General features: G+C 37.7%; 1 protein-coding gene across 1 annotated transcript in view; it reads left to right on the forward strand.

Moving 5' to 3' along the window:
- Nucleotides 1-16,033, forward strand: part of uxs1 (UDP-glucuronate decarboxylase 1) — a 71,425-nt gene extending 55,392 nt beyond the window's left edge. Inside the window, exons 12-15 of the mRNA XM_073854988.1 lie at nucleotides 11,845-11,905; nucleotides 12,472-12,529; nucleotides 12,608-12,711; nucleotides 15,274-16,033. Coding sequence (XP_073711089.1) covers nucleotides 11,845-11,905; nucleotides 12,472-12,529; nucleotides 12,608-12,711; nucleotides 15,274-15,405 — 355 coding nt within the window. The 3' untranslated portion in view covers nucleotides 15,406-16,033. The remainder of the gene's footprint in view (nucleotides 1-11,844; nucleotides 11,906-12,471; nucleotides 12,530-12,607; nucleotides 12,712-15,273) is intronic.
- Nucleotides 16,034-16,172: the final 139 nt, after the last annotated feature.

Here is a 16,172-nt window from a genome sequence, read left to right on the forward strand (position 1 = left end):
GAAGGCGTAGAAGGCCCTGAAGGTTCCCCACTGATATAAAACATGTTTCTTTAAAAACATACTTTATTCTTTTATTTTTATAAGTATATAGATTCTTTAGGAAGGAATTAAATAAAATACAATCCAGTTTTTATTCGTATGTATTTTCTACATTTAAGTAAGGTGTCCGGTTATGTGTAAGGGAGAACAGGCGAAAAGTACCATTTTTCAGAATTTTTTTTTTTAGTTTTTTAAATTTTTAAAGATAATGTTTCAGACAGAGATTCAGTCAGTAACTATCAATACCAGGTGGAATTTTGAACAAATGTAAAATGACTAGTATAATTTCACTTTGAACATAAGTGGTGAATTGTTTTTTTTTAACACAACAAAACCATGTAGATTTTCGTGTTACACTTGTTTTTATTAAATATACATGACTATGACCTCTTTAATATGTAACTGCAAACATATTTTGTAATTTATCTTTGTAAAAAATAATGAAATTATATTTTCATTTTAAATTTCAGTTTTATCAAATGTTTCAAAAGTAACCAACAGTACAAACTTAAATTCAACAGTTTGAACACTATGAAAATTAAATTAAATAAAATTAGAATAATATAAATGGTACAAAAGTAAGTGTTACTTTCGTCCTGACAGGATCTCCTCACATTTAAACCCGATTTACTTTTATTTTGAAAAACTCTTGAGAAGTCAAACTTCAGGATGTGTTAGAGCACTAAATAACCTGAAGATTGATGAAACGAGAAACACAACGCGTTATAAGAAAACAATGACCGCTTTTGGAATTTACTTATGGTTGAAAACACCTTTCTGGATCTACACCCGGAAAATGGTGAGTAAATAACGCGATATTTGTCAGCTATGTCAAGGGTTGCAAAGATGCTGTCATAGTTTGGGATGCAAATGTTATCAGTCCTCTGAGAAAATCGCTTTGTTACTTTCGTCCAGCGTTACTTTTGCCCCGGTTTTCCCGTATTATTAATGCAAGACTTAATATTATGCTGTTCAATTTTAGTTTTTTGAGGAAATGATATGGAAATGTGCAGATGTGAACGTGTGTTGTTTGTAAGGTTAGAGTAATTTTATTGCTTGCACAAGAGCGCATATGACAAAAACAGTGCGTGAAATAATATTATAATAAGGCACTGCACAAAGTGACACTTACCACCGTGTTATTTCAGGTTGGAGATTGAATTCCTGTATGCTGAGATGTCAGTTCGTTTTGGTGCACAAAGCATACATCGCATTATGAAACTATTCTTTTTGACCTTTTGTAGTGTAAACATAGACCAAACTTGAGGCCACGCGTGATCTGCCTCCAATAGCTTGCATAGGTCATCCTCCGCTTCAGTCATCTCCTTTCATCTACGCGCGCTAAATGGTGATACGTAGCCACCCCTCGCAACGCATGCAGCCTCTCTAACGTCTCGCGAGACTTTCGAACAAGCCATATAAACTTAAAAAATAAAATATATTCATTAATTATTACCATTTGAAAGTAGCGTAGTAACGCCACCGAATGTAGCGAAGTAAAAGTACAGTTTTTTCATTAGAAATGTACTCGAGTAAGAGTAAAAAGTACCCATCCTTAAATTTACTCTAAAAGTACTAGTTACCCAAAAAATGTACTCAAGTAAATGTAACGAAGTAAATGTAATTCATTACTACCCACCTCTGGTTGTGTGTACATTTTAGTGGCATTTAGTGGTGAGATTGCAAATTGCAACTAACAGCTCACCCCTCAATTACAAAACGCATATGGTAGCTGCGACAGGACAAACATGTAATTTTCTGAGACAACTCGGGGACAAAACGCGCTCTGTTGAAAAGTTTGTCCATTTAGGTCTACTGTAGAAACATGACGGCGACTTCCATGTAAGATGACCTGCGATGTATGTAGACAAAAACGGCTCATTTTAAGATAATAAAAACAAAACTAGGGCCCTATAAAATCCGTTTTATTTTTTCCCAAATTCCGTTTTGTCCGTTTTAATTTTTGCAAATTCCGTTTTATCCGTTTTAATTTTTGGCAATTATTTTTTGTACCCTTTACTGTTATTTTAGTCATAAAAAGATTGTGCCTTTAATGTTAATGATTAAAATGTAAATGATTTTGGGAAAAAGGGGATAACACGATTACTTAATGACTGTAAAACATGCATTTACACGCACACGCGCACACACACACACATGCACACACACACTACTCAATTCAATGCATTGTTTAGTGTTGTTGCAGAAGGCTACACGTGTCAAAGCAGTGGTGCCTTCAGAAGTGCCTTAAACACATCGGCCCAGCGGAATGCGATCCATATTTTAAACACAATCGCTTGAAATGCATATAACTTTACAAACATACACAGGATAGTGATCTGACTTTGGAAAGCATGAGCGCAGAGTCGTGGAGAGCCGCTTCGCATGGTTTCAGTGTTTTGGAGGGGGTCTGAAACGACGGGAGGGGGCGTGTCACCCAGATTTACTTACGCCAGTCTGCATTTCCCCCAGAAATACGTTCTTCTCCCACACAAAAACAGAATTTTATTCAAAATATGCAAAATTCCGCGAAATTCCGCGTTAACACTAGATTCCGTGTTAATCTGCCACGTCCGCGATTTTGTCCGCGATTCCGTGATCGCGGAAATTATAGGGCCCTACAAACCGGTTCAAGAGATCCTTCTAAAAGTTACACAATGCACCTTTTAATACACAAGGTGATTTATTATTTTAATCAAGTGACCCCCCCAAAGGTAGAAATAATCTGCCATGATTAATACATTTGGGTAGATGCGCTGAACCCTTTTACCAGAAACGACAGAGATGTACTAAGTAAAATGTGAAAGTTGTTGTGCAAGTACATTGTCCCTGAGCCTCTTGTGAAGGCCAGAAGATTTTGTCATTGCTGACATTGAAAAGAATACTTTAGAAAATATATATTTTTTAATTCTTAAAAGATGTAATTTTATGACGTGGCTTGTTGGGTAGTGTACATGCTGAGAGTGAACTGAGTGACATTTACAGTATACATGCAACGTGACTTTAGGTAGGGTTTGTGTAATTTCCCCATCCCCTTCTCCCTATTGTATCTTGTCTCCTCTATAATTTCTGTTATTACAATGGCATAAAAGGCACACAAGAATGTAAAATGTCGATAATGGGTAGGGGGGATGTTCTTGTATGCTGTATACGTGCATGGCTGCATGCTTCAGATGTTATTGACAGGCAGCAGAAAAGACACAGTTCACAAAAGACAGATTCACTTGGACTGAATGGACTGTACTTCATCTGATTTATATCAAGTAATACATTTAGATTAGAATTTGTTTGTGTTTATTTTATCTATAGTCTTAATCTACAATCTTTCATTTCCTTCATTTACGAGGAAATTATTTCACAAATAGACAATACTGGTCCGTTAATTAGCTTTTAAGTCAACTGTTACTTTTGTCCTCTTTAAAAAGGGGGAGCTACTTATTAAACGTCTGTTATTCCTAAACCCTTCATCCAGTTTGGATGTGAATACATTTTGGTAAGCAACGAAAATAACACAAAATGTCCCTCTGTTCCAATACTTATTGAGGACACTGTATATGTATATCTTCAGTGGCAAGAAGAAGTATGTGAACCCCTAGGAATAAACTGTTTTTTTACAGTGATTTGCCATAAAATGTGACTTACTCCTCATCGAGGTCAACAATAGACAAACGCAATGTGCATAAGCTGACAACACACAAATAATTCTAGAAACACCCAATAAGGAAAATGTAAGTGAACCCTTGAATTTTGGCTTGTTAACCTTCTTTGGCAGCAATTACTTCAAGCAAGCGCTTTTAGTGTAGTTATGATTCAGACCTGCACAGCGTTCAGAAGGAATTTTTGCCCATTTGCCCACAAAACTACTTCAAATCAGACCCATTTTGTAGGATTTCTGTTGTGAACCGCTCTCTTGAGGTCATTTCACAGCATCTCTATGAGGTTAAGGTCTGGGCTTTGACAAGGCCACTCCATATGGCACATTTTGTTTTTCTTAAGCCAGTCTGTGGTGCTGCTGGATAAACCAACTTCTACTGAGCTTCAACTGGCAGACAGCCACCCAGACATTTTTGTCAAACTTGGGAATTTATTGTCCCCTCGATGATGATGATTGAAGACACCCAAACATTTCAAGATTGACGTCCTTAACTCTTTCACCGCCAGCGTTTTTTTTTTAAGTTGCAAGCCAGCGCCAGCGTTTTTCATGATTTTCACCAAAGTTTAATGCCTTCCAGAAAACCCTCTGCTTTCAAAAAAAAAAAAAACTTTTCATCCTACCTTCAGTAGTTCTTTTGTAATCAGCTTTTGAATATTAGTATAGGTTTCTGCAAAAACACCACATTTTGAGCAAAAAGCAGAGATAATTCCATTTTTGTGACGGACTTTTCATAGAGATCCCATTCAAAGCGACCTTTAAAACATACACGGACATGCAGCAGCTTGCCATAGGCCAATACTTCCGGGTTTAAAAAGTTGCGGAAGGGTGGATAATAGCGGTATTGCGGAAAGACGGAAAATCTCGTCATTGGCGGGGAAGCGTTTTCTCTTAATTGACGAGATATCTCGTCAATGGCGGTGAAAGAGTTAAGAAAATCAATAAAGGTTTACAAAGACATGAGGGGGGAGTAAATGATGACAGATTTTTTTATATTGAGCCAATAATGATAGAGTCCAGACATCAGAAATATATCGTATATCTATACACATGTTTCAGATGAGGAAAATATACATGTGTTATGGGTGTGACTAACATGTTTATGGGAAACAACATACTTTGCATGAATTCTTTAAATAAAAAAGCACAAACCAGAAGTAATAATAATCTACAAATTGTGAAGGGACGACTCTTCAAAGAACACAACATATTTATTTTATTTTCGTGTGTGCATTTATGAGAAAAAAAAAACAGGGTTATGGATGTGACAATTGCGTAAGTTGTTCACAATGTTTGAAAAATGCTTTGGAAATCGTAGTCGGACAGACTAACAAAACAAACTTGCCGGGGTTGCGTATGTGTGGGGCGGGTCTATCAAAAGAAAGTCCAGATTCTATTGGGGTAGGCGCTTGTTTGTTTAGGTGATTTCGAATATCAGCATTGGCTTTCAAACATTGTGCACTCCACCTTTAAAAATGTTTTAAAACCTAAACGGAGACCTCACATATTGAATGAGCAAGTGTATATCTCTGCCTAGAACATTCTTTTATTTTTGAATCAAGTTTTTCTGAAAAATTATACTTTTTCCCCTGCTCTCTCCTATTGATAGTGTCAAGACGTTGTGGCTTTGCAAGAAATAATTAAAAATGACAAAAGCCTGCATATCTTATACATACACTGAAAAAAATAATCTTTGTAATGGTGGAGGACTGTTACATTTAGCAATTTTCACATCTAAAAATTTTGAAAAGATTTTAAGGAAGTCGGCTGATCTTAAAATGCTGTTTGAGTTCTTGTACATGCTTACGAGTTTCTTTCATCTTTTGTATAAATTATTTTTATTTTTAAGAGATGAACCCTGATCCGTTTTCTTCATCATAGAAATGTTCCTGGTCATTTTCATGTTTTCTGTCAAGTGCTACAAATAAGAGTATAGGAGTGTTCTTTGTTGCTGAAGGCAAATATTTTCAATGCCCTCCATCACAAAGTAGAATAACAATAGTAACAGTAAAAGATACACCACCAGTGTAATATTGTCTCACCACTGTTTTGTGTTATTGCTATATAAGATGATTACTTGTTATGTTCTTAATTTGTATGATACTTTAAATAAGAGCATTTGCTGAAAGAATAAACACAAATGTGTTTCCCTCTGTCACAAACACATTTTGCTTTACAGGGTTTAGCAGAATGTCTGAAGTGTTGCTATATACTGGTGTTGTCAGCAGAAATATTTTCTTATTTCAAAGAAGTAAAACCAAAGAAAGATGTGAACCAGTCGGAAATGTCGCTTCCCATATATTCCCCAGGGTCAGTGCCCACACCGTTCAAGGAGATAACTTTTGCAGCCCTCTTCCTTATCCCCAAGATGAAGATAGGGGCGTTATCTCAAAAAGCTGTACACACTCAGTGAAGATAGACCAATATAATTTATCTCACAGCATTACTAGACGTAAATGGGTCGATAGACATCCATCTCTTCATCTGTATTCACAGCTTAAAGGAAACTGCTGGCACTAATGTTTTAGACACGGCTTAAAGGCACAGTACACCGGCATTAGAAATGGGCTTGAATGGCCTCTTTGCCAGACTACTTGCATGAATATGAATCATTGTGTATCACTTTAATTCACAGTGTGTACAGCGAATGGTTTGAATGTCTTGGGTTTGTTTTTCTGGCCTCGACTATGACTAATGCAACTCCTCCTTTTCCTTTAATTCACATACTTCACACACTTTTATTTGCTAGAGTCCAAATAGTTTGCCATCACCTCTTTTGACGCATTTTGTGAACACACTGCACCTTATTGTTTGTTTATTGATCTTTTATTTTTACATTCGCCTAGTGTCTCGTCCTTATTCTTGTGAACTTCAACTTGATTTATTTCCACAGTAAAGCCATTTCAGACCTGAAATCATCAGACCAGAAATGTCTGAAGTTTGCCTTTAGTAATCTAGCAGTGACAGCTCTAAAACTGAGTGACTAAGATTTTAGCGACAACAGTCAGTAGCGTCTTGTACAGCATTATTGACAGACTGTGATCTTTGTAAATATTGATCAGTCCTACATTACAGTAGCAAATAACTAAGTTATTAGTAGATATCCTCTAGCAACAAAACACCATGTTTTTGCATAATTTCTGCAGACAGTTTTCTATAAACTTACATTCGAATAAAGCATAAATAGCTTATTTAATAATATACTATAGAACAGGTAATAAACATGGGTATTGGTCAGGTATGATTTAGTTTTGTGATTCTAAATCAAGGCTAGCATTAAATTGTTGGTTTTCTGTGTCATTTTTGCCCTAGTTAACACACATGACATAATGACACGTTACAATCGAAGCAATAAATCCATATGGTGCTATTCACACTGGGCATGTTCATTCGTGACAAATGAAGGATTTTGTTCAACAAGCCTGTCATTGTGATGGGCTGAAATAAAAATTCTGGGCCAAATCTGGGAATTTATGGATGCACTTGGCCAAAAACTGAAACCAAACAAACACTTTTTTTAAAAGTGTCACACCAAAATTGAATAAAAAAAAACAATGCTAAATATTATTCATTGATGTATGCAATAGTCAAATTTATCAGCTTAATAACGTAAATGGGGTTAAAGGACAAGTTCGGTATTTTACACTTAAAGTCCTGTTTTCAGATTGTTTATGATGAAATAGAACGGTTTTGACTGAAATTTCGACATACGCGGCTGCCCTGAGAATTTTAGTGTGTTTGTGTTTCACCTCACACCTCTACAATGGGTTTAATGGTGCACTGGAACAATCCTTCCTGGAATGCATTGAACTTTCGTTTGCAAAGTGGTCAGGGGTGTTCACTGGTGTGCTCGCGCAGAGATCGCTGCAAAAGACGCTTTCCAACAAGTGTTTTAGCCAGGGCCGGGTCTACGGGGGGCTGGGGGGGGGTTTATTGCCCCCCCCCCAGATTTTCCTTCTGCCCCCCAAAAATGTCCAGCCAACCTTAAAATAACGGAGTCTCTTTAAACAAAAAACGTCTTCTCTAGGCAAGCCCTAGCGTTTACAGCTCCCGCCCACTATCGTCTGATTAGCTTGTTCAGGCTACAGAGGTATTTTCAGCAGTATTTAAGTCACAGGTAAAGTACTACTGTTCTCTATGACGGTAACTAAAAAAAAAAATGCATCTTTAAGATATATATCAGAAACAATGCAATTTAGTATTACATAAACGTAATAACCAAACACATATTAAATTAAAACTTTTTTTATAGTAAAACATGCTCAAAATAGCCCCTTATCCTTTCTTTGACTCACCTCATTATTTATTCATTCAAATACAACAGCCAATGGCAAGTCTCCAGCGGCATTTAATGTGTTTGTTTTAGACGTAGTTCTGTTTATTAAAATTAGAATATGCAGTTTGGTTGTGGCATACTATATAGTAGATATAAATGATATAAGATGGTTATACAGTAAATATACAGTATTGTAACAGCTGAGCATCGCGTGCAGTTTTAAATTCAAATTTTAGCGGTTTTGTCACCGTCATTCATCAGCTCATTCAGCTCGCGTTTGAGGAAAACTTCCCACGCAAAAATCTACACACTTTTAAGTTCAGGGGCAGCTTTCATTCCGCAAGGTCATCGTAAGGTAAAACGTTGTATTTTATAATGTTGCGTTGTGCTGTGTTATGAACAAAGCAGTGTGATTTATCTTTGGTCTCGTCGCAAATCACACGTACAGTATTTAAGGGCTTGTGCTTTTGTCTGGTGCTGTTACAGGATAACCTTTGACGAATTTGTCATGCATGTCAAACTGCTTTCATTATGTTTCAAAATAGATTATCAAATCGTTGTGCTTTGTTGTGATATTTGAGGTTGCTGCAGCAGCATGTATGATAGGGTCAGGAATTAATGACAATACAGCTTATCACATACCGTAAAACTTCAAATAATAGCCCGGGCTTTTATTTTCCCAAACCTATCATCACACCAGGCGTCTAAAAGAGACAGGCGTCTATAAGAGACAGGCTTTTAATTTAATTGTTCCAGCATGACAGCAGGAGGTTACCACATATTACGTTTTATTTTTAATTTGAATGTGTTTAACAAATTAGTTCGTGTAATAACAACTTAAATTATTGGCAGTATAAATAAAGCAAACAATGATATGTTTTTTTTATTGGTTGTTGCGTGAAATCTTACCCAGATACAACAGTGCTATTTTCTGATTGGCTATTGTGTAGCCTCTTTCTTTTTTTTGTATTGGCTCGCTGGACTAGAACACTAGGGAAGACGGGCTTGATAGAGAGAGAGAGCAGTGCGGCCAGATACATTTTAGGCGCTGCTGCATATTAAATATGATAAATAGTGTTTCCGCGTGAGAAATACGATGTGTGGCGGGAGTGCATGCATGACAAAAGACTGAAAGCCCGGCTATTATCAGCGGCCCCAAAACACTACCGGCCCACCGGGAAAAGTCCTGACTCTCCCGATTGCCACTTCACTACTGTCATCCTCACCTCAATCCTGGCGACGAAGCTTGTTGTGTTGTCATAGTGTTGAGTAAAGGAACGACTGTGTCTGTCACGTGACATCTACCGGTAAGCAAAAAAAAATTTAGCGTGTTCAATCTGCACCATAGAACTGTCTTAAACAGACTATCTGACGGGTTTTAGAAGATTAAATACAACCTGAAACTAAAAAACAGACCAGGCCTTTATTTGAGACAGGCGTTTATTTACCCAAACCTGTCGTCACACCAGGCGTCTAAAAGAGACAGGCGTCTATTTGGGACTCGGCTATTATTTGAAGTTTTACGGTAATCACATTGAAAATACATTATTTTAAATGAAGAAAATGTTTGAGAAGTGGAAATAAAGTTCCTAATCAATGCATATGTTGGGTAGGGTAGGTATAAGAATGGCTTTAATTTATTTATAAGTGAAATAATAAATTAAATGCAGTGTAAACATTAATAAAATATAGCTATATGTACAGCTTTGTATTCATATCACCTGCTTGCCTGATTTCATTAACTGTGACTAAATGTGTCAAACTAGTGTAATCATTATAACATTATAAATCATTAATCTAATTGCATCTACTTTTAAAATGTGAACGTGCAAAATGACATAATGGCCTTTTATTATAAGACATATGCAAAATAATATTGGATTGAAACATCCATAATTTTAGTGTATGAATCATTTTAGTCGAGAAATGGCTGCCCACCCAAAAATCCTGACTGCCCCCCCAGTCCAGCAAGCCTAGTACCGGGCCTGGTTTTAGCATTCGTTGTTAACTTGTGGACCTATTTTCCCAAACGCCTCACACCCGTACATTCTTCCGCTTAGAGCTTGAATAATAGACACTCCAGCCCAGGTGGTGGCGATAATTGCCATTGCCATTTGCAAGAATAGAAACAAAGTTCCCGGCACGGAGTAATACCGTACCTCACAGCACATCTAATACAAGTCAATGGAGTTGGCAAAAACTACGATAAAACCTGTTGGAATGCGTGTTTTTGTGTGAGCATACCAGTGAACACCCCTGACCACTCGGCGAGTTCCACGTATTTGCAAACGAAAGTCAAATGCATCCCAGGAAGGATTGTTCCAGTGCACCACCAAACCCATTTTAGAGGTGGGAGGTGAAACACAAACACCCTAAAATTCTCGGGGCAGCCGCATATGTCGAAATTTCAGTCAAAACCGTTCTATTTCATCACAAACAATCCGAAAACAGGACTCCAAGTGTAAAATACCGAACTTGTCCCTTAAGGATTATTAAACCATAACCAACCAGAAATCATTCACAAAGCACTCTCATCCCGGAAAAGTCCCATAAAATTGCCAGCACATCCAAACAAAATTCACAAAACACAGCCTGTGTGAACAACAGGCAAAAACCAAGTTGCAAGGGGAATTGTAGTGAGGACGTGCATTTCATTGCAACAAGAAATTATCTCTTTGACACGAGGGTTTTAAATGCAGATTAACATTTTATGATGAAAAATTTCTGCAATCTGGAATAAAGACACAATCAGGGCCCTCCTCACTATCCCGCTAAAGCTGAGATCATTCTCAGCATATGATCTTATCATAACCTAAATGCACGCATGTCATTTCTCGAGAGAAATAAAAAAAAAGCAAACTTTAGACGTTGATGAAAAAACTAACAAGTGCAGGACTTAAATACGTCACGTGTCTTTCCGGCAATTAGAATGGACCGGCATCAAACGATCCCTGACAAGTCCAGGGACACATTTTCCATGTATCTGAGTGTGAAAAGGGCTTTAGTAAGTTGTTAGAGAAAGTTCAGGCAGTAGACACCTTTGAACCTGAGAGATATTGTGTGATTTTTTTTTTTAAAGGTTTCTAGGGCTCTCATAGAGCTTAGTGCACTTATTGACATTAATAACGGCTAAATGTCCTCAGTCGTTTTCCAATAAATCCTGATGTGTCTTTCCAATCGTCATTAATCACACTCTGCCTTGTGTTCATTTAAGGACTGTTCATAAAAATAACAGCTCTCATTTATTTGGTTATGTTGCCCTTGCTGTTGTGTTGATGTGAACTCTTTATTAAAGATGTCATTAATGTTTTTAAACAAGTTATACTGTCAAAAATAAAATGGTTTCTAGCTGTAACTGAGTTCTGACTAGAGGGGATACAGCTACGGCTAAATCTTACGAGATGTTGGGTTTAGGGTTAGGTTTGGGGGTAGGATTAGAAAACAGCGCTCATCCAGCAAGATTTCACAAGATTTTGTCTACAGCTGTATCCCTTCTAGCCACAACCCTGTAATGCTATATACCCACCAAACGTGGGGCATCGCGTTACTCACTCTAGATTACTCGCGGGATTTAACTTCTTGTCATGCAAAATTTTTCTCTCGAGTTGAATATTTTAAACTTGGCGAAGACGCATTTGAGGCGAATAGCGCGTTTTACGCCATTCGCATCGCCCCACGCGAGGACGCGTCTGATCGTGTCTTTGCATTGACTTTGTATGTAAACTACTCGCATCTGGTGTGAACCCACAGTAACTGGGTCAGTACCCAAATGGACTGAATTTCAATTGACCAGACAAACACATTCCTCAATATAATGAAGTGGTTATGTGTACATTTTCTCATTCAGTGTGATTTTTTTGTGTTTGTTTTTTTATAGTGATCTGGTGAATGGGCTGGTGTCTCTGATGAACAGTAATGTCAGTAGTCCGGTCAACCTGGTGAGTTTATCAATTTGCCTAAACTTAATAAGCCCTTTTCATGCGTGTTCTTACGGTCAGGCTTAATCGAGCATAATGGAATTAAACAGAAGGCTTGATAACAGATGGATTAAGTCCTTTTGATGCTCGTGTACACATTCGGGTTACTCATTACGCATACTGTACTCCCAGACTCCTCATCTGATTGGTCCATAGTTTAAAACTTACCAAGTGTCAAAAGTTTAAATATTTTTAACTCGCCATTCCGTGCCAAACAACACCACCGTGGCCAATAACGTCCATCTGACATCTGTATATATATACCAACATTTAAAAATATCACAAGTGTTTATAAATCCCCAAATGTTCATATTCTGTTGACTGTCACATCTTTCCACATTTCAGAGCTATTTTAACAATCTTTCTTCCTTTTATAAGACGTCCGATAGCACTAACCCGCCAGACAGACATTTTCCCGAGGGTCAATTGCTTGGCCTTAAATCATAGCCGAAACTAACTCGGAAGGCGATATTTGATCTCTCTATATATACTTATTGATCTCTCTTCCTCCGAACCTTCTTCCTTAGGGAAATCCAGAGGAACACACTATATTGGAGTTTGCTCAGCTTATTAAAAGTCTAGTAGGTAAGTTGGTGAATTTCCTGCAAAATTGCACATGGACTCTGTATCTGTAATTAAATGCCATGTCGACTCTCTCCCTAGTGAGCCGCAGCCATATTCAGTTCCTTCCGGAAGCTCAGGATGATCCACAGAGACGACGGCCAGACATCCGTAAAGCCAAAATGCTTCTGGGTTGGGAGCCTGTGGTAAGTTCTAGTCTTATTGTCGAATCTCACTGAAGATGTCTCAACCTCATGTCATTTGACCACCCAATGTCTTCAGAACAAAAACACAGATTTATTCAAAAGTGTTGTTTTGGGTATACTGGTTGCTATGGGAGTGAATGATGACCACCTCTTCAAACTTCAAACTTGACTCGTGCCTTATATGAACATGTATGTACAGTGAGGAAAATAAGCATTTGAACACCCTGCCATCCTGCAAGTTCTCCCACCCAGAAATAATGGAGGGCTCTGAAACCGTCAATTGTAGGTGCATGTCCACCGTGAGAGACATAATCTGAAAACAATCCAGAGGTCACAATGTATGATTTTTTTTAAAACTATTTATTTGTGTGATACAGCTGCAAATAAGTATTTGAACACCTGAGAAAGTCAATGTTAATATTTGGTACAGTAGCCTTTGTTTGCAATTACAGAGGTCAAACGTTTCCTGTAGTTTTTCACCAGGTTTGCACACACTGCAGGAGGGATTTTGGCCCACTCCTCCACACAGATCTTCTCTAGATCAGTCAGGTTTCTGGCCTGTCGCTGAGAAACACAGAGTTTGAGCTCCCTCCAAAGATTCTCTATTGGGTTTAGGTCTGGAGACTGGCTAGGCCACGCCAGAACCTTGATATGCTTCTTACAGAGCCACTCCTTGGTTATCCTGGCTGTGTGCTTCGGGTCATTGTCATGTTGGAAGACCCAGCCTCGACCCATCTTCAATGCTCTAACTGAGGGAAGGAGGTTGTTCCCCAAAATCTTGCAATACATGGCCCCGGTCATCCTCTCCTCAATACAGTGCAGTAGCCCTCCATGTGCAGAAAAACACCCCCAAAGCATGATGCTACCACCCCCATGCTTCACAGTAGGGATGTGTTCTTGAGATGGTATTCATCATTCTTCTTCCTCCAAACACGTTTTGTGGAATTATGACCAAAAAGTTCTATTTTGGTCTCATCTGACCACATCACTTTCTCCCATGACTCCTCTGGATCATCCAAATGGTCATTGGTCAAATTTAAGACGGGCCTGGACATGTGCTGGTTTAAGCAGGGGAACCTTCCGTGCCATGCATGATTTCAAACCATGACGTCTTAGTGTATTACCAACAGTAACCTTGGAAACGGTGGTCTTAGCTCTTTTCAGGTCATTGACCAGCACCTCCCGTGTAGTTCTGGGCTGATTTCTCACCTTTCTTATGATCATTGAGACCCCAGGAGGTGAGATCTTGCATGGAGCCCCAGTTCGAGGGAGATTGACAGTCATGTTTAGCTTCTTCCCTTTTCTAATGATTGTTCCAACAGTGGACCTTTTTTCACCAAGCTGCTTGGCAATTTCCCTGTAGCCCTTTCCAGCCTTGCAGATGTGTACAATTTTGTCTCTAGTGTCTTTGAACAGCTCTTTGGTCTTGGCCATGTTAGTAGTTGGAGTCTTACTGATTGTATGGGGTGGACAGGTGTCTTTATGCAGCTAATGACCTCAAATAGGTGCATCTAATTTAGGATAATAAATGGAGTGGAGGTGGACATTTTAAATGCAGACTAACAGGTCTTTGAGAGTCAGAATTCTGGCTGATAGACAGGTGTTCAAATATTATTTGCAGCTGTATCATACAAATAAATAGATAAAAATCATTAATTGTGATTTCTGGATTGTTTTTTAAGATTATGTCTCTCACAGTGGACATGCACCTACAATGACAATTTCACACTCCTCCATGATTTCTAAGTTGGGAGAACTTGCAAAATAGCAGGGTGTTCAAATACTTATTTTCCACTGTATATATATCATACTAGTCTATTCAGAGAGGATATGTATTGGGTAATATTATCTTGGATATTATCAGATTTTCACCATAACCATGAGGTGATTCACGCCTTTTACGTTCAAAAACTGTACAGCTTACTTTTTACGGTAAACTTAAATGTTTTGTGAAATCTATTACAGTTTTTAACTGTATATGTCAAGGTTTATTATATTTGACCTATTATTAAGTTTTTACCATAGTATTTTTTCAATGAAATTACGAAAAATACAGTGTGCTTTAAATTTATGTTTTTAACATTTTGATTGTTAAAAATTACATAACGTATAAATATCTATAGACTTCTAAAGTCTCTTCAGTCCATTGGTAGAAAATTTTCAATTTCTTTATAGGTTTCAGGAAAAATAAGCGTAGAATAAAGTCTCACGATCCAATTCTAAGATAAAAGCATTAAAGTTTGAATGATTTCACATTACTTTCAATCTTTGACATGACCTAACCCCGTCAAAATGAAAGATATCAAGGTTATATTTCACAGAATGTTCTTTACATCATGCAGAATGATTTTATGTAGAAAATAGCAAATCACATAAAATGACTTTAGTTGTGTTTTGACAGGCAGGGTGACACATATTGATTGTAATGCCTATTTGAGCAGTTCAGAACTGTAATTCAAATCTAAAAAAAAGCATTTTACAGCAGACCACAATGTGGCACATCCAATCAGGATTCAGTTACTAAACTCTCTATTGAATGAGATGCAATTTGTGTGTTTGCAGGTGCCACTTGAAGAAGGCTTAAACAAAACAATCCAGTACTTCAGCAGAGAGCTGGAGCATCAAGCCAACAATCAGTATATCCCTAAACCCAAGGCTGCACGAATAAAAAAAGGCAGACCCAGACACAACTGATGAATTGTGTTCATCTCAGGGATGTCGGGATACTGAAGGACTTTAAACATCCAGCAGCCATTTTATGGAGTGGATTTCCCACCCACGATTAAAGATATGTCTGCGGGGAACATTTTTGATTTTTTTTCTTTTTTTAAGCACCTCAAATAGGGAGCTGCTCGAAAAGTTTCTTTTTCAGTCAAATGTGCCTCAAATTTACAGACTTTGCCTTGCACTTTGGTTTGTCAGTTGTCTGTCTGTCTGTTATTTAAAATCAAGCTTAGATCTCCATGTACATTTGTCGTGTGTTTACATCCCGTGCCGTTTTAATTAATGTGATCTATTTTTTTATCAGTGTCAAAGCTAGCCGTGTCTTTTTGAGTGGATACCTCTCTCAGTGTAAAACTTTATTACGGCAATTTAATGATTTATTTAAAGATCTTGGATGTCTGGAGCAGGACACTTCACCCATGGAAGATTTGAGGACACGGGAGAGAGAAAAAGCATTGGGAAAAGTTATTTTCGCTTTAAACTTTGTGGTGATTTCGAGTCAAATCTGTTACTTTGTGAAACTTCATACAGAACTTTGAACTTATCATTGATTTCAAGTGAAAAGGATATTTTAATAAAATATTTACTGTGATTTTCACTATGTTCCCTTCTTTGTACCTTCTCATACCATCCCTATTATGTTAGAAAAGCCACTGTGTCTATATGCAAATGACCCCAGCCATGTGATGCAGAAGTGAAGTGTTATTGTACAATGAAGAAAGTGCTGTAGTTACTGT

Source organism: Misgurnus anguillicaudatus, chromosome 17 (genome assembly GCF_027580225.2).
Source record: "Misgurnus anguillicaudatus chromosome 17, ASM2758022v2, whole genome shotgun sequence".
Taxonomy (NCBI): Eukaryota; Metazoa; Chordata; class Actinopteri; order Cypriniformes; family Cobitidae; genus Misgurnus; species Misgurnus anguillicaudatus.